At 37.1% G+C, this 25,012-nt stretch overlaps 1 protein-coding gene across 1 annotated transcript in view; it reads right to left on the bottom strand.

Annotated features, from left to right (window-relative positions):
- GRB2 (growth factor receptor bound protein 2) overlaps nt 1-24,745 on the bottom strand; it is a 29,161-nt gene extending 4,416 nt beyond the window's left edge. The window contains exon 1 of the mRNA XM_087923176.1: nt 24,368-24,745. Coding sequence (XP_087779302.1) covers nt 24,368-24,456 — 89 coding nt within the window. The 5' untranslated portion in view covers nt 24,457-24,745. The remainder of the gene's footprint in view (nt 1-24,367) is intronic.
- Between the last annotated feature and the right edge of the window lie 267 nt (nt 24,746-25,012).

Raw genomic sequence — 25,012 nt, 5'->3', positions numbered from 1 at the left:
AGCAATTAGCAGGCAGGGTTTTCCCCATTGCTTTTACTGATGAGCTGACTTACTCTAGACTTTTCCTATCAGAAGTCCTAATGAATAATTTATTATTCTTCAAATGTATAATTTATTATTGGTTATAAATGATAGAAGCCAACAATCTTGTAGGTCATGTGCTGATGCCCAGAAGCTCAGATTTTTTTTATTTCTATTTTTTTTGCAAAATTTTATGTACTTTTGACAGTTCATGGAAATTGCCAGAGACTAAAAAGCTTTCTGAAAATATCTTTCCGGGCTGCAATAACTTGGATTACAAATAGTATACTGCCACTGCAGAAGAACAACTACATCAGCTATTCTGTTAGGTTCTTGATGTTTTTTTTTTAACTTTGTTCTTGCAATGATTTTATTACTAGGCTAATCATGCAGTCATCATCATCAATGTGAGGAAAATTACCACCACCCCATTGCTATAGCCACAAAATACAGATAGTTTCATTTAATTGCCTTCTTAGCAGCCATTCAATTAAAATAGTGATAAAAAGTAACTTTGTGACAAGTCCTCACATTTGGTACTTCTGCAAGTCTGTAAAGCAAAGTTAAACTGAAGATTATAAGCACAATCATGATTTCACTTAGTGACTGCTTTGCTTAATAACCAAGTTGCTGGTCCCAATTGTGGTTGCTAAATAAGGGCTATCCGTAGTCTTGATTTGGGAAAATTCATCTAGAATACATGAAAAATATAAGTCTGCTTATTTCTGGTTTATGCAGTGATTTCCAACAACATTCCATGTTGCCTTTTGAGTAGTCTTGACAAACCACTGAAAACACCCTGGGTATAACATGTGGATAATCTTTTGGCAAGGACCACATTCTTGAAAGAGTATTTTGTTGGCCGCCTTGCTGCATGCCAAAAATGAATGAGATTGAAGCCAAGGGAAGCAAGAGTCATAATCACACATTCCTGGATGAGGCCAGCCACTCGTTTTCAATCTTCAATCTTGATATGCCCTTTTTGTCATTTCCTCAACTTTCTTCCCCCCACTCTTACATATCATACAGCAGGCAAGGGAATTCCAAGGGAGGAAAAACTCACTTTCCATAGAAATCCATAGCAATTTGTTTTACAAACCCAGCAACTTTAAGAAGTATGGATTTCAACTTCCAGCATTCCAGATGCTTTGAAGTCCACACATCTTGTAGTTGCCAAGTTTCAAAATCACTGATCCTTCGGAGGTCAGTAAAATGAGGGCCCAGATTGTTGGGGGGCAATATCTGACTCTGTAAACTGTGTAGAGAGGTCTGTAAAGCACTATGAAGTGGTATATAAGCCTAAGTGATATTGCTATTGCAATATACTCTTACTATTAGGCTGAGAGCCATGCTGGATTCCAGGTTTACGATTTTACAGCTCCAACATAGGCTGTTCCTAGTCAACTGAGAGCATCACCAATGAAATTGATGGTGATGATGCAACAAAATGTGTTCAAAGGAAGAAACACAGGAACTAAAGCAGGTAGTTTTATCAAGCAAAGTCTGCATTGCAGAAAAATATATTTTCATACCATGTCTTCATTGTAGACAGCACAGTAAAGTTAGCATAAACAATAAAGACTGTCCTAAGACATCTATAATAAAAATTCAGATAGAAAGGAGATAAGGATAAAGATGACGATGTGAGTCAAGGAGATTGCAGAAAAATGAGCTTGCTACTTTTTTCTTTTAGCTATACCTGGTATAGTGGCTGGTTTAGCGATTTACAAACTAAATGAACCCTAGTAAAGTGTTTTAATGGCTCTACCATAAATCACAGTCCAAAGAAAGATAGCAATCCCCTAAATAAATTCGCAATTATTCTTCTGAAGTAGAAGTTGGCAACCTAGAGGCTTCCAGATGCTTTGAATTATGACACACCTAATCCCCAAGCAGCATGACCAGAAGTAAAGGACTGTGTCTATGATAGCTAAAAATATTTGGAAGCATCAACTTGTCTACACCTGTTTAGAATTTGAAGTACATGCTATCACAGCTTCAATATGTACAAAGACAAAAAAACAAGTAAACCACAAATTACAATTGTCTTCTGCTGAGGTGATATATATATATACTTTACCTCTGTAAAAGACAGAATCTGGAAATTCAAGATGCAGTCCAAATGTTGACATAAAATTGACTTTTATACCTTGATGTTTAACTAGAGCATGTCTCTTTTCACCAATATCCTGACTCTTTTCCTATCTAATGTAATAGTTAAAATACATTTTATTTATATGGATATTACCAACTTCGTAATAATCTCTGCACATACAATTCCCTTTTATCCATCCAATCCAAGTTTTGTCACCAATCCAAATTCCATTCATTGGCTTTTGCCATTATGCTTGCCTTCTGCAGTGTTCTTTCTTTTAAATTTTTTTAGTGCTCTAGGCTAGAAAATGGAAATGGCAAACCATTCCTGTAATACTGCCAAGAAAGCTATATGGATGTTTCTAGGAAACCATTAGAATTTGAGTTCAGCTTTAAAAAGATTTGATGGTACTGCTTTTATTAGCACTGACTGCTGCTCTGAGATTTATTTATTAGAGTGGCATATTAAAATTATTTAATTTTTAATTAAGAAACAAAACAATTGTTACCAATAATAAGGTTGGAACTTCTGTAAACAGCTTCTTTCTATTCCCGAGTTCCATTAACTTGGACGTTTGGTGATCTATTTGCCATATTAAGACTAATGCAATCATTTTTGAACTTCCTGATAGAAATTAAACATGTAATCAACAATTACGGTCACATGTCTTCAGTTACTGCATTTTCAAACATAGGCAGGAAGGTGGGGGAGAAATGTATTCCGCAATTATACTCAGGCACTTTTTTTTTTTTTTGATAATGGCTTTCAAAGATGAGGAAGTTACAGAAATAGAATACAAATAAATCTGTAGATGAATGTTTAACATAGTAATTATTTTAGTCAAATCTGTATACCTCCCTCCCCTGCTTCCAAAGGTATAAATGTGATTTGTTCCACTTTATAGGATTTATTTAACCCCAGAGCTATCTTGTGAGATATAGTAAAAGACAGTTATTCTCTTAAGATAACTGCCTGTTTAAATGGAGATTTGAACCAAACTACCTCTTGTCCAGGAACAATAGTTTTCCCAACTACATTATCTAAACTCATATTTAACCAGTGGAAAGAAGTGTGTGTGTGTGTGTGTGTGTGTGTGTGTGTGTGTGTGTGTGTGTGTGAAAAGGCACATTACTGAATACATTTATTATAAAACTAGTTTTCTCAGGACTATAACAGTTGCCAAAGAGAGATGAACCAGCAGGCTTCGAGTCCCAAGCACAATTTTCTCTGCTTTTCAACATATTAATCAATTTACAACAAATTGTATTACAATAAATTACAACTTTCAAATTTTAAGAAATTTCTAGCTCTCCTAAACGCTGAGTTAGGAGATTGGTTGTACAATTACCACATTCACATTTGAATAACTTTATGTCATCATTCTCTATAGCCTATGGATAAAATTAAAGCAAATGACCAACATGCAGACTGAAAAAGGAAATAATTGTTGGAAAAAATAAATCAGGAACCTTCTGTTTTATCTTTATTGGAAAACAGTTATTACTATTATTTCATTTTCCATAAATCTAGCGGAGTTGTACCATACTTTATAAGTTTCCCACACCAGTGGTCACCAACCGGTGGTTCGTGAGAAAATTTTGGTGGGCCAAAGAGAAATGTCCGCCCCAAAGCAATTAATCCAGGCTGTGCAGGAACACAGGGCTGTGCCGCCCAGATGGCCCACCCACCTGCTGGCTCCCACCCTTCGGCTGAGTGCAAACCTGTAAAAAGCAGCGCAGCCCTCGCCAGCCAGGACGAGGTGGTGCTGCTGCTGCAGCAAGAGGAGCTGGTGGCACAGGCGAGCTGAAGTGGTGATGGAGATGGCTGGAAGGTGCGGGCGCATCACCCTACTTGCACTTGCAATTTTTTAATATTAAATTTATATTTAATATACAAAATAAAAGCTTTATATTAAATATATTAACTTTTTTAAAAAAAATCATATTAGTGGTCCTCGGGATTTAAAAGTATGAGTTTGGTGGTCCCTGAGGTCTAAAAGGTTGTCGACCCCTGTCCTACACCATCAACATAGCTGGGATCTGGATGCAACCAGCTATAGGAAAACTAGACAGAATGCAGAAGGCAAAAAAGGATGTCATTAAGCATGGATCAGAGTGACCAGAAGCCACATGCCAATCTTGACAAACACTGTATAATAAAGCTACTGCTTGTTACAAGTGTGGAAGTTGTGGAGCTCTCCATTATAAGCCCCTTTTCGTCATCATTCCCAGTCATGATGTGTAGAGCAATGCCGTTTTTTAAAGGCTGAGAAGAATTTCAGAAACCATGCTCTGCATGCTTTATCTTCTTCTTCTTCTTGTTGTTGTTATTATTATTACTGCACATGCAATCCAGCACAAAATCTGAAGCTTCAAGTCCAATTATGCATTTCTAAGAGAACATTTATGACATTCAAAATTTAAATAAGGCAAAATAGCTGATCAATGTTGTCCAAGTATAATGAATTCCAAATCCTAACCAACTCATTATTACTTAAGCAACACTGTTCACAATAACTTCACCAGATGCTTATGAGGGAGTACTTTTACACAACTACACAATTATTACTACAGTATTTACTTAGATTTCATTTTCTTTAGATAATCTTCACTACCTATAATTCTCTATTTTCACATACACTACACCCAACAATCCGTTCACATTGAATTTCATTCATCTGCTGTTGGAGGAAAGCGAGGACGGAGAACAATGTAGACACGTATAGAGCCAGCAGATCAATATCACTTCTATTTATCCTTATATACAGCTGCTTATAGTAATACAGTCATAGTTTATATACAAAATGCTAAAATGACATCTTTGAGAATACTTTAACAGTTCTTTGCCAGCTAATTTTTTTCACCCACCCACCCCATTCCACCACCTCCAACTACTTTTAGTTATAAATAACTTTTGGAAAGTTTATTGTGTTCTCTTGCTACCTCGTCTGTTTCCGGCTCTTGCAAAAGAGAAAAGAGAAATTATTTCCATTTCACCCAAATTAACTGAACTACCTGGGTTTCGCCTTGCAAGGGTACTCAGTTCAAGGCTACCATATCCAGTCCTGGTTTTATTCCTTTTCTCCTCCATTTGGTGCAGGGTCCCTTTAGCTGCTTCATACTCTTTAAATCATGGATCATCCAGGTTTCCTGTTCCTCTGGTCTCCTCTCTTCTTCATGGGCTGCAATCTTGGTTGTTTCTCACACTCTGTGCATATAGGTAGTCCTCAGGTTATGACCCTAACTGAGCCCATAATTTCAGTCATAAATTGTGATGGTTGTCAAGAGGATCACCTCATGACTGAACCTGATTTGATGACCTTTTCTGAGGTAATCATCAAGCAAATCTATTGTTTGCTATGTAGTGGTTTTTGCAGTAAACCAGAAGTAAATCCCATCTTCAGGGGCATTAATATAACTCTGAATGAGCACTAAGCGACCAGTTATAAAATTATACTTTTATAATGGAAATGAGCTGTAGCTAATGAAAGCATATGCTTTTTAGTGCATTAATAGGGAAAGGTGCAACCAGACTCATCCCCATTTTCTGATGTCATATCTAACAAACTCTCCTACATCTCCTCCAGGATCTGAAAGACACTCCTCCTTTATGGAACTCATTCTATTCTGCCTACATATATTATCTCTGGTCTATTTATGTGCAGATCATGAGGTGCCTCTAAATAGTTTGTTCATTCCCCCTCCCCCACTCTGCCTACATGTATCTTTCTCAGCCACGATCTCTTTCACACAAAAAAAATAAATACCACATGCACAGGCACACACACACACACAAAAATTGTCTATATAAACTTCCAATTCTCAAGCATAGCTGCTCACCATGCCATCCTTGCTGTGAAAACTTTCATGATACACATACATTTATGCAACAAGTTTAAGTTTTCACAAATATTTTGATGCTTTCTTACAGATTTTTTTTTAAAAATAGTAATAATCCATCACTTTTCTGGAAAATTATAGGAAGATGTCAATGTTAATAAAAATGTTGTGCTGCTAAAAAATATACAGCACATCCTGACAACTATTGGGTTTTTATCATGTAACAGCTTGCTTACTGATGAAAGCATCTGATTATCTGGGCAAAAACATTCTACACTGTTTGATTCTGATACATCACTTTGACTCTGATTCAGGTTTGCAAGATGGCTAAGGAAAGATGAAAGGAACAATAAAAAAGCAATGCAAGCTAAGCAAAACAATCTGAGCCAAAGGAAAGCATATCTAGATAAAATATCTAGGCAAGATACAGAAGCAGCCTCAATGGCTTGAAGATGAAAAATTATAGCAAACAGATACTATCAGAAACAAATGCCAGATAGTAGCTATTGTTCTACTCTTGGTTTTTGTAACATTCAAAGGCTTTTATAATCTAGAATGCCACAAAGACTCAACTGTTAATTCTTGGCATGTCAGCATCTGTAAAAATTACTCATCAGAAACACTTTTTTCTGTAAATGATATAATTCTTAAGAAGCATTTACACCAAGACAAATTCCTTGTGTGTCCAATCACACTTGCCCAATAAAGAATTCTAATTAACTAAACTGCTTTTGCAGCTAGCATTTCTTCACATGCCACCCTTCTGAAGTTATATCACTGTTTAGTAGGTTAACCTTGCAAAGATTTTGAGGAATCTGGGGGAGATTGCTAAATCTTCAGTTCCATACACTGAAATAAGGATTTTTAAAATTTCCACTATTAAAAAAAAAGTAAACTTCATTAGGAGAGATGCTTTGCTACAATGCCTACATAAAACACATGTATAAATAAAAAGTGGCTTGACTCCCATTTGAAGTGTAGCCTCAGCATGCCACAGAAAGCCCTGTATAGCCCTTGAGCAAACAAAAGCTGTGTACTCCTTTAATGAGTCTGGGCAATCAGACTCAAGAAGCTCTTACTCATTTTCAAAGAATAATTCAGACAAAAGGATAATGACTGCCTATCACTTAGAAAATTGCTTTAGACTTCACGCTAAAATAATTTGAAAGGTTCTTCCTATAATATGGTGGCTCAATTGTTTTAACAGCTATGATTAGAGATAACATTCTCCAAAACACGAGTGTGCAACGTACAACTCCTTTATGAAAACGATTTGAATATTATGAAGTGGCCACCTCGTATTAAACACACACAAAAAGTTCTGAAGCAGACACTGGAGAAAAAATAGACAAACTATGTAAAAGGAGTTTCATCTTCATAAAACAATGAATACAGACAGCAATTACATAAATCAATACACATTATGACTTAGGCTTTAAGAAGCAAATATTTTTTTCCCAAGAGATTCAGGTTCCATGCTATATCATTTTAAGAGCCACTAAAACACAGAATTTAAAAATTAGAAAAATACACTGCAAAAGTGTTAAGAGAAACCGATGAAGAAAAATAGTATTAAAAGCCTACTTGTAAGTATTCAGATTTTCTCACCTTTCTAGAACCTAGTCTGCTTTCTACAGGTTTGTTGCACTTTCAAGGGCCTGCAACATAGCACCCTACCTAACCTTGTGAAATACAGTAATTATAAATATCAAAGCCACAAGATCAATAAAAGGCTACCTAATCCTACAGATGATTAAGCAAGTTTTGAAAACCAGCTATGCAACTCAAACACCTATGGCCAGTAGTATCCTTACTGTTGTAATAGAAGAGCCCAGTGGGAGAACATCTTCTCATTCCTATTTTCTCCAAGGGGTAAAACAGAGCAAAAAGATCTGCAAATTGTAGTTCAAATAAAGTCATAGAAGCTTCTTAGAAATCTTATGTTCTTGAACACCTACAAATTAGATGTAATCTTAACTCACAAATGAATAATACAAAAACAAGGAACAAAGGTTTTATTGCTTAAACTTAACTCACTAAATGATAGCTGGATGGCCGACAAGCTACTGTAAATCTCAAAATCAACATAAATGAAATATGTTTCACTTAAATTTGTATCTGTTATTAGAAATGTTTTAAATACTACGTATTTTAAATACTAATAAATCAGAGGTGAATATAAGAACTTCGTATCTTTTGAAAGCAAAAATCATACCTCTGTAATTTTTAGTTTAGCCTAAATGTTGATACTCAACAAAATAGCAGCTGACTCTAATAAAGCAGCTGTAACACTAACAAAACTATAAACCACATCAATATTACAGGTATTCGATTAAACCAAATGCAGAAAAATATTTGGAAACTGGTCACCCTCATGAACCATCCTTAATTTTTTTTCAGAACTATATTATGTGGAAAATAAGCTTTAAGACAGGACATAAGGTAGATATGGTAACGAAGTGACATTACTAACATGCTTAAATGTATCATTTTAAAAACATCTTAGTGGTATCAATCCCTCTAGTTGTATCTAACATAATGCTCCCTGTCCATAAATTTTAGAAGAGGCAGTTCTTGAAATCTCTATGCAGGTCCTAATGTGCACATTTTAAAAAATTGTTTTGTAATACACCATAATGATTTCAATATTCATATACAGTACAAGATCTTTGTTGGCAGGCTGGAAGAAAAAGTAACATTTAAACAAGAGCCAATTTCAACAGTTTTAAAAGCTGATTGATACAGCATTAGGGGACTTAAGGAGGAAATATGATTTATTTCATCATAGGCTGAAGTGTAAAATTAAATTTCATTAAGATTGTTGCACATAACTCTCCAATGTGATAGACAATCTTACCACTGAAAAATACAATAAACACATTCATTTTACTATCTTAATATTTTAATATTGAACTTTTGATTGAAAATTATATATATTTCTGAAAAAGACTGATGATTTTAAGATAGATCAAAGATTACATATAAGATTTAGGAGACTGCATTGGACGCCATTTTATACGTGTTGGGTGTCATGTGGTCCTTCCAGCGTTCAATGAAAACTCTTTGGTTTATGTAAGGTGTGTGATTAGGTCTCAAAGGGTTAAAATTGATGCTTTTAATGCAGCTGTGGTGGATCCAATTTGAAGTATGGGTAGTCCTCGATTTACAACAGTTCATTTAGTGACCATTCAAAGTTACAGAGGCAATGAAAAAAGTGACTTATGGCCATTTTTCACACTTATGACTGTTGAAGCATTCCCATAGTCACATGATCAAAAGTCAGATGCTTGGCAACTGGTTCATATTTATGATGCACTGTCCTAGAAGATCCCTTTTTGCAACCTTCTGACCAGCAAAGTCGATAGGAAAGCCAGATTCACTTAACAACCGCAATGATTCACTTAACAACCGCAATGATTCACATAACTGTGGTAAGAAATGTCATAAAATGGAACAAAACTCAATTAACAAATGTCTCACTTAACAACAGAAATTTTGGGCTCAATTGTGGTAGTAAGACGACGAGTACCTGTAATAGGTAAGGCAGCCTTTCTCAACCAGAGTTCTATGAAATTTTTAACTTTTAACTTTGCACAATGCTAATATTCACTGTGATGGACATTTTTACACACCAAGCCTATTGCTTTGCTATTGGTGGTAAACGTTGCATGTTGATTGTATTGTACAGTTACGCAGAGTATAGTTTTTGTATATTTTGCTATCTTTATGCAGGGTTTCCCTAATATCCAAAAAATTATTTCAAGGATTCTTCAACAGTGAAAAGATTGAAAGGCCGAGATAAGGTGTGTGATTAAGGCTGGAAAAACCAATGTTCAAGTCCATTTATATCATGAAAGCATACTGGGTTAATTTTGGACCTAACCGTTCTTTCCCAGCTTAATCCACCTAAATTTGTTGTTGTGGGGGGAAAAATGGAGTAGGGAATGAAATATATGCTGTCTTCAGTATATACCATTCTGGAAGGAAGGCAGGATATAAATCAAATTATAAAAAATTACTTTGTGTTGCTTTTGATGTTATGATTCTATTTTTGGATCAACATGTTTGTACTCCTTTTATATTGCAAAGAAAATTACAAATGCAGTTAATTAATAATGCAACAGAATTAAGTAAATACTAGTCTTCATTAAGATGCAACAATCTGGAGAAAATAGTCTCTCAGATGTATTTAGTACAAAGAAAATAACTTGAAAATAACTGCAGTCTTCCAAAATGTATCTGTAATTGCTTAACTGTCTGTTCCAGGTTTATGTACCTAGCCTACCTTACCTCATACTTTCCATTTTGTTTGTGCTACTGGTATACTGGCAAACTACCAGACATTATTTGTATGAGGGCTGGGCAGCACTTTGGACTCGAGGGCACGAAGGTGTTTCAGAGTGCTTTTGAACCACTTATGTCTGTAGCTCTTTAACCACCTGTCTGTAGCTCTTTAAAAACGTCTCTTTTTTCCTTTGATTTTGTGGCTGCCTTCTACACCTGCAATCTGATCCCCCAAAATCCCACACGGTCACTTTAAAAGTGGGTTTGGCAGGCATTACCTAAGTTATCCTGCGTGCTAAAATGATACTAGACAAAAATACACACATGGTTGGAAAAAATGATTAAACGATATATAGATTTGAAACCTGAAATATTTTTATTAGGAATGGTACCTAAAGGTTACAGTAAAGAAAAACATATTTAATCATACACGTATTAACAGCAGCTAGAATTGTATTTGCTCAGAATTGGAAAAATTACAAGATACCGATAGAGGGAAAAGTAATTGAAAAAATATTTGAATGTGTAGAAATAAATCGATTAACATTAGAAATTAAAGAAAAAAAAGAATCTGAATATTACATGGTATGGAATTTATTTTACCAATGGTTAGAAAATAAAACAAATTAAAATGGATTAGATGAATATATAAAGCAATAAGAGAAGATTGTAAAAATAGATACATTGGATATTACTTATATGAAAATGTGATTATTGTTATATTGTTACATTAATAAGAAGAGTATTAATTATAAACTAAGCATATGAAATATGTACCTAATCGACACATAGTTGAAATGGAATGGATTTATTGTATTTTTTAAAAAAATAAATAAACAAAACACCTTTTTTGCATTCAAGTCTGAATTGCTGCAGAACCCTAACCTTAGGTGTCCTATCTAACTCCTAGCTTATCATCTCCCTCTATATAAATAGAAAGAACCAGGTTTGTGTAACCCAGAAGAACTACTTGATTAATTCCTGGTATATTTACAATCCTGAAACAGTCTAAAGGCCTAATCAAGCAATTTAGAAATAGTTATCTGTTCAGAGTTGATCCTTATGCTAGGCAAGACACTAGAATTCTACATTTTGAAACATGTCAGTGTTCTAGTATTACCGAAGTTTACCCATACTACTTCCCAGAACAATGTAAGAACTTAGTTCTCAAACTAACACTGTTAAATATTAAATTGCTGCTATCATGAAAAATTAAAGTTGATTTAGTCAGACTTACTACTCGATCATCTATTACAACTGCTAACTCAGCAATAACTCAAGAGTAAATCTTCCACCGCCCAAAGTGAATTGCATGAGTGGGCAAGCACTGATACACAATCCAGAAACATTATGGTACAAATATAAGAAAAGTATCAAGCAGACCCACACAAAACTGAACTTACAGACATTTAATTAAATGTCTGGGAGTATAATGACACAATTGTAACGTACGTCAACTGAAAGCTTTTCTCCACAATTAGTTGTTGCAATAATTCCAGCGTACTTTGCTTTTTCTCTATAAAGATACTGTTCAGTTTAAGGACCAGCAGCACTGCTGGAACCCTACTGAAACAGTTTATTTTCATCAATACACATAAGCACAGCAATTCAGGTAGAGTACTACAACTCCCTAGCAATCCACAACAGAAGGCAGGTAGAGTTGTTCTGTCAGTGCCTCCTTCCTGGGCTTTTGTGCCTTCTTCCCAGCCCCCACCTTCCTGAATCAGTCCTTGTCTACAAATCAGCAAAGTGCAGGGGAACACCTTGCCTGGAAGATAAATAAAAGGAATATTATCCTTGAAGTGTTTAGCTCCCTTTCTTAATCCACAAGTATGATAGCAATATGATTTCTCCTCTGCCTGTTTAGAGCCCTCCTCTTGCATTACTTTTGGCCTATTCAAACAACAAGACATTCAGTTATTTCTCTGCAGACAGGTAGGGCTGGGGAAGTGCCCCTTGGAAACCAGCTAAGATTCAGCTTGTACATTCTCAGAAATAAAACCAGGTTTTAGGGGAACCTACAGCCTTGCAAGTGCATACACAGATGAAGCCTTACTCTGCTGCTACTCTATTATTAGAGCAGGAGTATCAAGCTGGATTTCTTCGAGGGCTGAATCAGCATTGTAGTTCTTCTCCATGGGCCGGCCGGAGGTGGGGGGGAGATGAGATGGACACCTCCTGCAGCATCCTGCCAGCCAACAGGGTGCAGGAGGCCCTAGTGCCCCCGCCTCAATGCCCCATTTTGGCCAGCAGAGTACTGCAGGAGGCTGTTCAGGGAGAAAATGGGACACAGGGAGGAGACGCGAGCCCCACCCCCAGCGTTCCAATTTGGCTGCCAGAGGCACTGCAGGCCAGTCCTTTCCTATTTCCAGGCTGACCCCCAGGCCAGATTTAAGCACCCAGATCTGGCCCATGGGCCTTGAGTTTGACACCGCTGTTATAGAGTAAGGACTCTACATGGGGCTGCCGTTGGAGAGTATCCAGAAGCTTCAGATGGTGCAAATTGCAAAAGTAAAGTTATGTATGCCCCTAAAGCAATTTACCTCTGCTGTGTTGCTGGTTTGCTTCCAGGTCCAATTCAAAGTGCTGGTTTTGATATTTAAAGCCCTTCATGGCACGGGGCAGTTTTCTGCCTCTCTCGGATTACCATCCTCCAACCCAGCGGTCGCCAACTAGTGGGCTGTGAGAAAATTTTGGTGGGCCACAGACAAATCTCACCCCCAGAGCATCCCCACAAAGCAATTAATCCAGGCTGCTCAGAAACACAAGGCTGTGCCACTCACATGACCCGTGGGAACCCTCCCCACCCACTCACTCCTTACTGGGTAAACTTGCCTGCTAAATTGCTATTTTTCCTTTTTCCGACCATCATCTGTTCTGCTGTGCTGGGAGATTTAGATTAGCTAGGAAGCAGGAAATGGTTGGATTTCTTGCTTTCTAGCTAGTCTTTAGATCTTCAGCTCAGCACAGCCGAACCTCTTAGGACTGAAGTTTTGCTTGCAAGCAAATTCAATGCAGACTGGCAAGCAAATTTGAGAGACTGAGCTAGCTGATGGCAGACAGATAGATCACTGAATGATTCTGTGAGCAACTCAATCTGCCTGCTTTGCCTGATTTTGGGCAAAAGTTGCTCTTTTTTTAAATAAAAAATTCAATATTTACATGCATGGTGTGTTGTGAGTAAATTTTGTGAGTTTGCTTGCTAGCAAATTTTATGTGTTTGCTTGCAAGCAAATTTTATGTGACAGACTGAGCTAGCCAATGGCAGATAGATAGAGCTCTGAATGAATCTGTGATTCTGTGAGCAACTCAATCTGCCTGTTTTGCCTGATTTTGGGTAAAAGTTGCTTTTTTATTAAAAAAATTCAATATTTATATATTTATAATATTTACATACAAGCCATGTCCAGCCAGCCATACCCACAAATTAGGCCACGCCCAGAGAACTGGTTAGTGGTCCCTGGGATCTAAAATTATGAGTTTGGTGGTCCCTGAGGTCCAAAATGTTGGTGACCCCTGCTCCAACCCATCTGTCTGGCAGAGAAGGCATGCTAGAGGAAATTGTATAGGGCAAATCACTGGAGGTGGGCCTTCTTTGCCATGGCATCCACCTTGTGGATTCTTCCCTACTGGAAATGAGATTAGCTCCATCCCTTTCAAATTTGTGCAAGCCCCTCAAGACCCGGCAATACTATCAGGCCTCAAGGTCTCAGGGAACTGGAGAGATTTTCTGATGGTTCCCTTACTGTGGTTAATATCATCCTCTCCTATTTTGTGTGCCATTTGATAGTTACTATTTTAATTGTGGGTTTTTATGTATATCTTGATTTATTTTATTTGAGTGCTGTATGCTGTCCAGAATCATATGTGATTTGGGCAGCTATAAAAATAAGACAAATAAAATAAATGTTTCAATGGTAAGTATGGTAACAGAACGCCTGTAACTATCGAATTTTGGACTTTTTGTGTGTCTGTTTATTTCTATCCTATAAAATCCAGATTCTTTGTTGAAATAATTACAGGAATATAAAATGTGAAAGGCTGAGAACCACTATACCAAAAGAAATGCAATTACAATTATTTTAAGAAGTCAGATGCTTCATTTTATGTAATCGTTCCAATGTTCTACTGGTACTTTATGAGTCATTTTAGTCTACTTTAAATATACATGCAAATTAAACAAGGGCTATGGCAACAGAGATGTTATTTGAAAATTTAAGAAACAGTGTTTCCAAATATAGAAGCTACATTTGTGCATTTATAATACAACGGGTTCTTCCTAGCTAAATAATTACCTTCATCAATAATATAGTTTTTGAGTGAAATTCTTCATGTTGCTGTTAAAAAGAAACTGCAAATGAACGTGACTGTGATAGATTCTATCTATCTATCTATCTATCTATCTATCTATCTATCTATCTATCTACCTACCTACCTACCTACCTACCTACCTACCTATCTATCTAATTCATTGGCTGCCAATCTTACCACAGGGAGACATACAATATTAAAAAATAAAATTATGTAAATAGAATGCTACAAAGCTATAAAAATGCAAAATATAACATACAAAATACGATAGCTAAAAGATGGGGAGGATGGCAGCAAGATGGGGGAAGTGAGATCTGATATTAATCTATAAGCCACCTCCAACATAAAGCCTCTCCTTTGGTGCCCCAAGCCAACTGGCAGAGCCAGGGCTTTCTTTCGTGTTTACAATCCACAGAAACCACAACGCCTTTATTTCACCCTGTGATGATGCTGGTGGAAAACCATGAAGCCTTAAATCAGACTGCCCCCAAAGTATGCTCTTGTTACATAGCCAGGAGGGATCTGCTGTGTATTACTGCCTACTCTGCTTTATTGTCCCAAATTCCAAGGTCTGTAATTGGCAATTGGATGCCCAGTCCCAGCTCACATAACTGATTGTTTGCAAAGCCACCACCAAATGCCACCCTGCAGCTCTGCCATTATTACTGTTTTTCGCTCCATAGGGCTGTCAATTATACAACCTCTCTAAATGAACAATCAATCAATCAATCCCTACACACTGCAAAACAATTGGAAAATATTCAGTATGCTATTGTTTTCAATTATCCATTTTATAAAGCATCATCCCACCATAAAGTGACTGGAAGATGGCTGGTCATTCAATCCCGCATAGCCATATAGCCAGTATCACTAGAATGTGACTACAAACATACCTACTGACACCTCTCAGACTGAACTGTTATGCTTAGGAATACAATAAGGCTAGCAACATCAGACCAGCCCCTCCTGTGTTTGGGGCAATAAAAAAATAGTTTACAGTGACATGACTTAATGTCACAGAACACCAGGCAGCTACAGAGAAAACACAAGAGCTGAGTTCTTACACTACAGTTCATTTACAATTTCCAATCTATTTGTCAAGCCAGTCTTTAAGTATACCAGCTGCCTGGATAGCCACCCTGTTAATCAACAGGAAAAGAAAAGTAACTGTGAAACCTGGAAATCTAATCTTCCTTACAGAGGATTGAGGGGTGGGAGAGGCAGGCAGAGGATGGGAGGAAATGGTCCCACAGGAAACCAGCCAATTGGACCACATTATTCACAAGAGTCAGAAGCTATCATCTCAGGCCACCTCCCCCGTGTGCACTAATGAGTCCTATATCACTTATATGCAGATTCTTGAGATAAGATCATTTGGAAATCACTGCTACAATGGAGAAGCATGAAAAGCTGCCTTTGAGCTGCTTTGACTGCAAGGTGATCTGAAATACAGATGGAAGTAATAGGCCACATGCAGTGGGACCAGCGGGGAGGGTATGTTCTTGGAAGGTCAAGGGGGCATTGTGAGCCTGGCTATAAAACTGCCCCACCCACCCCCAAATGAAGACCACTATAAGCAGAGATGCCATACCACCGTTGGACCGCATCTTCATTTTGATCCCTGGAGCAATACAGTAAAAGGGATGGAAGAGAAGATTTTTTTTTAAAGCCTAGTGAAACTGTATAATTATTAAGCTCACAAGATTGGGGTGGGGGCTGTTACCAGCTTACCTTATTAAAAGGATGTGCACTTGTCAAGAATGGTATTTTGTCTCTCTGATCATGTTAAAAAGACACGAAGAATTCTAACATACAGGAATGTTTACAACATCCATCCACTTCATCTGCATCATGGGGGGGGGGGGGAATTACAATGCACTATGCTGCTCAGCTAAAGGACAGCACTAGTAAACCATTTCAAAAGCGAGGCAGAATCAGGCTGAGCTGCATATGGATAGGGGACCACCACAGAACAGATATTATATTCACAGGCATTAGGTTAATACTTATTGGTTCTGCTCCTCCAACCTAACAACTGCGCACAAATAATGGCAGCTTGCTAACAATGTAAAAATTTTTTAAAAAACTGCTCCAAAGCAAAGCTCCCCAAATTAATCCAAATAATGAAAAATTTCCCTTGACCAGTCTTGTCTGACTCTAGGGGGTGGTGCTCATTTCCGTTTCTTAGCTGAGGGAGCCAGAATTGTCCAAAGACACTTCTGTGGTCATGTGGCCAGCATGGCTATAAGTTGAGGTACACAGAATGATGTTACTTTCTCACCGAAGTGGCACTTATTGATCTACTCGCATTTGCATGCTTTCAAACTGCTAGGTGGGCAGGAGCTTGGGTGAGTAATGGGAACTCAATCCATCATGAAGCACTCAGGTCTTGAACCCAGGCTGGGTTCAGCTTTCTGGCTGACAAACTTAGTGTCTTTAACTGTCAAGCCATCATACTCCTAAAATAATGAAAAGCCAACTGAATCTGATGTAATATTTCAAATTTTTCTTTAAGAGATACTACACTGCACTTGGAATAATAATGCAATAAAGTATTGTTTCATTCAAAATCAAATATTTTTTCTGCACTGGATTGTTTTATCCAAAATAAAATAGCATAGTGGCCCTTAGCCAACAAGCACCCAACCTCATGACTGCATCTTCTGGTCCTTCTCCCTTCAACATTAACCAGTCTAGGAAACAGCAGGTCCTATATGGTAGCTTTAATTGTAACTACAACAGGAAGACATTACCTTTGTTCTCTGCAATGTCATTCCTATGACCGACAAGCCAATCTACTCTTGGCAATATCCTCCCTAGGTCTCCTACAATTCTGGACTCCCAGAAACAGTCAGATTGTAATCAGTCTGTTGTAATATGGCTATCTTAATCCCTTTATCTGGGGAGATAGTAAATCCTAGAGTTATGTTTGCATACTACCAAGGGTATGAATACCAAGAATTGAGAAATACTGTCCTATAACATAAGAACATTATCTTTTCCCCCTAATTATCATAAATACATTAAATTATAATTATAAATACATGAACTACTGTTAATTCTTTTGCAAATAGGTGCAGATTTTTCACTAATTTTATGCTTCCTTATAATTCCAGTAGGCATGGCTCTCTTACGCCCCCAATTAATACTGCTATTTCCCAGAGTGGTTACTCCATAAACCCTTCAAAAATAAACTGAATTTGAACGTGAAATGTCATTCAGAATTCATATAGCACCAGCCAGAATGGCCTTTAACTATGTAAAATTCTCCTGCCCCCAAATTGCAGGGCAGCTGCTCAATCTCAGAAAAACACACAACTGCTCTGGTGTTCCTGAGAAGTGCAACATGCTTACACATTCCAAGTCGTGTTTTGCTCTTTGAATCCAGATCTCTGCAGAACCTTAATTATTAACTCCATTATTAACTCCATTATTTATTTCTAACTCAACAATATTGTATTACAGAAAATTTTAATGATAATTCAGTTTTTATTATTTTGTGATTTAGAAATGAATATACAGTACATAAAAATGAATCCATTGAATATGATGAACTGCAGTGGTGCAGTACTGCAGACTACTTCTCCTGACTGCCGGCTGACTGCAATTTGGCAGTTCAAATCTCACCAGGCTCAAGACTGACTCAGCCTTCCATCCTTCCAAGGTGGGTAAAATGAGGATCCAGACTGTTGGGGGCAATAGGCTGATTCTGTAAACTGTTTAGAGAGGGCTGTGAAGCATTGTGAAGCGATATATAAGTCTAAGCGCTAACAAGCTATACATTTAATGCTTCACCATATAATCAATAATTACAGATATGCATTTAAGAAATAATAGTGATATATTAATATAACATTCTTTTAAAATTTAATTTTAGAATGTTGCATGAACCTATTCATTTGTTGTAAATCATGGCTTCTGGCTTAACCAATATGATATATTCAATAATGTGGTTAAATAAATCATGGTTTAGGGCAGTGGTGGCTAAACTTTTTGGGCTCCTGTGCCAAAAATTGTGTGTGTGCTTGCACTTGCGTGCCAGCACCCAGAAGGCAATGCGCGCGCCCCCACGCCCCCTATGCATGTACATTTAGAGTAATACATCTCATTAGTCTTAAATATTAATAAAGATGCCATTGCTATGTTGGCAAAACACTTTCAAAAAAGGTTTTAAGATATTCTTTCCCACTTTTTAAATTATAAGGCGGATCATATAGTGCAACTTTTGGGTCAAAAATATGTCAGAGAAAAAGCTAAATTAACCTCCAGGATGTTAATTTCCCAGGTACAGAGAATGTGACATTAAGAAACATGACTAAGAAATCGACCACAGTCGGGTTACTGTGTAGGGTTTCCATCTAGCAAACACAAAAGATGTATTCAATTTGCTGTTTTTAGAAATGAACTTTTATCAGATTGCCAACTTCAACATGACTCTGCAGCAAATAACAACAATCACACTGTGAAATGGAAAAGGAAGCCTAGGTAAGAAACCTTATTATTACTTGCTGACCTCATTCATCTTATGTTACACAAATATGTTCCTTATACAGTGAACTTCAACATTCTTTTTATGCAAGAACTGAAAATGCAAGATCAGCAACAATTCTTTGGAAACATACAATTCTATTTGACTTCTAATTCAAAAGAAACAGAACACACATACTGCAAAACAATAATGTGAATGCCATTTAAAAATGTGAACATTAACACACATACGGCATGCCCCTTCTAAATGGATGCCAACCCTCCCCAGCTGATATTTGTTGATTTTTTTTAAGCAACATATCTTCAGTTAGATGACAATACATCTTATTGCTCAGGTTTGTCAACATAGTAATCATGCATTTTCAACACTCTAATTTTAGCAGCGTAGTAAGCACTTTACACAATGTTTTATATCTCTACTGATATTGTCTAAGTAGTGAAAATACAGGGCATCTATCCCTAGAAAATAAGCTGTTGCCTATTCTTATGATGTGCTACAGTATATTAAATCAAGATAAAGGATGGACTTCATTTCATTATTAACCAGGGGAAATATGGACATCTATCCTTTCTCCACCATGTGCCAAATCATAAGCGGTATCGATGCACTTTATATCTGAACAGTTGCCAGCTGGCAGAGATCCCAACAGAGTAAGAATTTATTTGCCAGAAGCACATTAGGTTTTAAGCAATAATACCGGGTAGCCTATTGGCCTTCTCAATTGCAGCCTACAGAAGCTAAAATACCAAAGAAGTATTATGAAAAATATTCTACATATAAGTTATAAATTAATCAGACAACATGGTTAAAAACTGACCCAACAAACACCTCTAAAATACAACAACATCCAAGATATACAGGAAATGAACTTCACATTTTAAAATGGATGTATTTATCTGCAAGTATTAAAGCAGTATATTTCTAGTTTTCAATTCCTACATTGAACGTTATATCTGCAGGTACAAGTTGTCATGAATGTTTTTTATATCTATTTTGGAGGTTTCACCATTTCTTAGGAACTCAGAACTCTATGCATTATATTAACACATCGTTTTTTTTTAAATTATTTTTTAATTCAATTGACATCCTGTTTTTAATTCAAAAGAATATTGAAGAGAGGTTAACATTTACAGACCACTGAATGAAACATTATAAAGTTAAAATGCTAACATTAAAAATCTTGCAAAAATATTTTTTTTATTTATTATTTATTATTATTGAAATATTTATATAGCTGTCCATCTTATATCAAACTCTGGGCAGCTATCAGTCAAGAATTAAAACATCACTAATGAAACAATATAAAAACCATATTAAAACTACTAAAACCATAAACATTAAGAATAAAAACCTAGCACCATGTAACGTTTCCAACACAGTCAACTCCTCCTATCTCAGAGCTGAGGGAAAAAAACCAAACCTTCACTGCTATTTGGAAGGCTAGGAGGGTACAAGCAAGAGTGTTCCATAGGGCAGGGAAAAGACATGGAAAAGTCATGCTTTCTAGCTCCCATAAGGTGGCAATATTTAAGGGAGGGAACTAGGAACATGTCATCCAATAAGTATCTTGCCGTCTCTTCTAAAGGCAGACAGAGGTTATGATCCACAACCCACATTCCATGCATTGTAGGGTCTTGAAAATGATCCAGAACATACTTGAGGTTTTAGATATGACAAAATGTTGCAGCCCATCTTCTTATAAATCAAAAGTACATTTCTTTATTCTTACAGTATTGATCATCAGTTCCTTTGTTCAATTTAACATGCTGGTTATATATTTTGTGGCCTAAGGACAAAAACAGGAACAATTACTAGTTTCGAGGTCCCACATAAGACAAACACAGGATGTTTTGTTCCGAGCTCCTACTCTCTGGCTTTTAATATATGATTTTTGTCACTTTCTCATTTTAAGGCTGTTCTCAAATTATATGGTATAATTATTTTTCCTCTTTTCTTGATTTTATTATGTACTGACCTATTTGCCTAGTTGGCAGACGTTCATAAATGCAACAAATTATGTAAAACAACATGCCTAGTTTAATGTCGCTTGGGAGAAATATAAAACGTGCCATCTGAACAATACAAAAATAGTTTCTAACATTTTGTAAGGCAAAAATTTTTAAAAATGTTTTCTTTGGCAGATAGCACTATATCGTGACAGATGATTGAAAATAGACAAATTTCCTTATTTTCAAAGTGAGAAGCAAAATTGATCATACTATAATCTCACACATACAAACAGAGCTGAACACATTTACACAATTTTCAACCAAAAGTTCATTTGCTTTTAGAACATAACCACAAGGTAGGTAACAGTTGCAATTCAAGTAACAGCCAAGAACTGAATATGTGCATTTCCTGCAAATAAGATTTTTAAAGATGGCTTACTGAAAATCTGTCTAAGAAAATGTATTTTGTTTTCTTCCCCAAATCTATGGAAGGACATTTCTAATCATTCAAGTGTTGAAGAGCAATACAAACCTATTCCTTTTGAAAATACCATTTTGAAAACATACTGAGAATGACACGTTATAGTTAAAATAATGTGAATATGGTTAATACAGGTAGTCCTCAACTTATGACCACAACTGAGCCCAGAATTTATGTTAAATGAGAAATGTATTGAGTTTAGCCCCATTTTACAACTTTTCTTGCCACATTTGTTAAGCGAATCACTACAGTTGTTAAATTAATAACACTGTTGTTAAGTGAATCTGCCCTCGCCACTGACTTTTGCTTGTCAGAAGTTTGCAGCCGATGATCACATGACTCCAGGACACTGCAACCGTCATAAATATGAACCAGTTGTCAAGCATTCAAATGTAAACCGTGTGACCATGGGGATGCTGCAATGGTCGTAAGTGTTAAAAGTCATAAGTCACTTTTTTCAATGCCATTTTAACTTCGAATAGTGACTAAATGAACTGTTGTAAGTTGAGGACTATCTATATATGTTCATCAATATTCTTTAGTGTGTCTATATAAGAAATGAAGGAATAATTTAGCAAGATTGCAAATCTAAACATATTAACTTCTATGACATGTCCTTCTCTTTATAATTCCAATGTTTTATATATATTTTATTAGTTAATAGAAAAAAGCAAAAAGACAATAGGTTGGTAAAAAAGTACAACATAACTAATATTAAAATACATTTAATAAATACCAAAATCTAAATATATTTACTTGGAAATCATTTCATATGCACAAGAATTAAATGGAATGCATATTGTCAATTCCAAGACACGTTTAATAAAAGACTGATAGAGTGGAGAACAGTATCACAAGATACGTAATTTCTTGCTAGATTCCAAACCTCTTGCCTAAATCCTGATTTGAAAAAAGAAAGGTTCATTAATTTACATTAAGTATATTAATTACCTAACAAGAACTGTGGAGCATAATGATGTGTGGGACCCAGCCAAAATTATTAAATTGTCAGATATTAATTCTAATAGGAAATAAGTATACCTATTTTTGGATCCAAGTGTTGGATGAAACCAAGGAAGCAATGCAATATGAGATGAAGTAAGGCTTCAATGCATATTCTTTAAAAAATGATTCAACAACTGTGCTGCTATATTCAACGTTGCAGGCAAGGATTTTAAATAGGAACTTGAAAGGAATACCATTCTTCAAGGGGGGGGGCGTTGTTTCCCCATGATTTGATTCCCTGACTAAATGTTAACCACATTGGAAGGAATCTATGAATATTAGTTTCCCTTCCCCACCTCACCTGAATTAGATGTACCACATTAATATTGAAAACCATTGAGTCTTAATGTCTGGATCAGATATTAATAAATGTCATTGGTAAAAACAAATAAGGAAGTTCCAAATATAATTCGTGACTAAACTATTCACATTAATATTTATAATTCAATCTAATATGAACCCAGAAAAAATAAGACTAATCTGATTTCTTTAAGCCCCCAGCCTCTTCTTTGGCTCCCCAAATATGGCATCTCAATTTTATCTTTTCTTAATACAAAGGAGGACCAAAGACATTTATAGTTTGACATTATAAACCCCCCATCCTAGAGCTTAAGCATGCCTGATTTAACTTTTTAAATACATATCCATTTATTTTAGTCACCATGTAGCCTCTAGACAGAGTACACATTTTTAAATTGAAATTATTGTCCTGCTGCATAATGAAATAGTTGTATTTTGTTAACTACAAACTGTTCCAAAACTTTTAATATACTTATAAAAATTATGAACTATATTCCAGAAAAGGTTAAACGTACTATATTATAAATGTATCTGGGTGCTCAACAACTATCATTGTGTTATTAGAAGCTTAACAAAATAAAGACTTCAAATAGATGAAGTTTGTACATCAAATAATGTATTCATTTTCTTCTATATTAACTGAACTTACAAGCAGATTCTGATTATCTTTGAGAGGAAACACAAAAAAGAAAAAGTGTGGCTTTTAAAAAAAATAAAGATCTCCAAGATCCCTTCTTTCCTCAGTAATTCTAAGGAAATAGAATAAGGAAAATATAAGGAAAGCTGCAATGTGTTCATGGGGTGTATTATTAGTAAAAGGAGCAGTAAAGTCGTACAGGACACTGAACTGTGGCAGTGTTTTTTATGGCAACTTCCCAGAGGCCTTCAATTCTCAGAATCCTTAACTAGATAACAAGCCTTGCTGGGGAATTCTGGGAGTTGAAGTCCACCCACAAAGCTTTCTTTCCAAGAAGCATTCATGTTACCTCCAGTTGATAGATGCACATACATATAAAAAACCACAGTTTAACAAAAACCATGTCGCCAGAAAAATATGAATAGCAGAGAGTGGTGGCAGAAGAATATTTCCAAGCAGCCCTGATAGCAAGTACGAAGTAAAACTGCTGTTCTTCGCCCTCCCTGAAGCATTACAACTCTTTCTCGCTTACTAGCAGGGAATCTGACACTAACCAAAGAGGAAACAGACAGTTAAAATGGGAAGGAAATAACTGACAACTACCCAAACCTGCAGTATCACACAGCCAAGCGGCGTGTGTGTGTGTGTGTGTGTGTATCTCTCTCTCTCTCTCTCTCTCTATATATATATATATATATGAAGGTTAGCGCAGTTCGACCACCCACCGCCCCCGACCTTGACGCGGAAAACAGTGCGAGCCCACAACCTGAAAGGCAATTTCTATCCCATCAACTTGAACAAAGCCAAATTCAACGTGTGGGAAGGAGGCGGGGAGCGCGATTGCCAGGCAAAGGTCTCGGGAGCGATGTGACGGAGTTTCTGGAGACCAAACCCATTTCGGAGAAAGCCTGAAGAGGGCAACCTCGGCTTCTTTGTGCACCGCCTACCCTGCCTACCCTCCACTTACCTTCAGAATATCTCCCCGTTTGAAACTGAGCTCATCGTCCGCGGTGGCTTTGAAGTCGTATTTGGCGACAGCTTCCATGCTGGGGTCGCTCTCGGATGGCCACGAAGAGGAAAAGGCGCTCCCTTCGCTCTCTCCCTCCCTCCCTCGAAGAAGCCCTTCTCCGGGAACGCCCGGTTTAGCTTTGCCTCTCGCCCGCGCCGCCCTTTCTGCCCGACTTCCGGCTCGGTCTTTCGCATAGACAAGGGGAAACAAGCGAGGGCCAATCCGCCCTAAGAGGGAAGGAAGAGAGGGAACATTGAAGGAAGTAGCCCGGATCAATGACAGGGACCGCGCCCTGCACCTCTTCCCTCCTCTCGGCTCGGCTTAGCTTTACCGCTTCCTCTTTCTTGCAACCTCTCTTTTCGGCTCCCGGCGCAGGCAGGAAGCGTCGACTGGCATCCACTATGGCCAATAGCAGCCCTTCTTGAGGGGACGGACCCAAGATTCCCCCTCCCCTCCCCTCCCTTCCAGCCCACCGAACAGGATAGGGAAAGAAATCGGGCCTGCTCAAGCCCCTCCTCCTTCTCCTCGCTCTGCAGGCGGCTGGTGCCGCTCGCCCTCCGAAGGGGAGCCGACGCATAAAGCCGGGCTAAAA

The sequence above is a fragment of the Pseudonaja textilis genome, chromosome 2, assembly GCF_049901715.1.
Source record: "Pseudonaja textilis isolate UNSWEBS1 chromosome 2, rPseTex1.2, whole genome shotgun sequence".
NCBI classification, from domain to species: Eukaryota; Metazoa; Chordata; class Lepidosauria; order Squamata; family Elapidae; genus Pseudonaja; species Pseudonaja textilis.
Note: the sequence above shows the minus strand (reverse complement) of the source record. Positions and strands in the feature narration are given on the sequence as shown.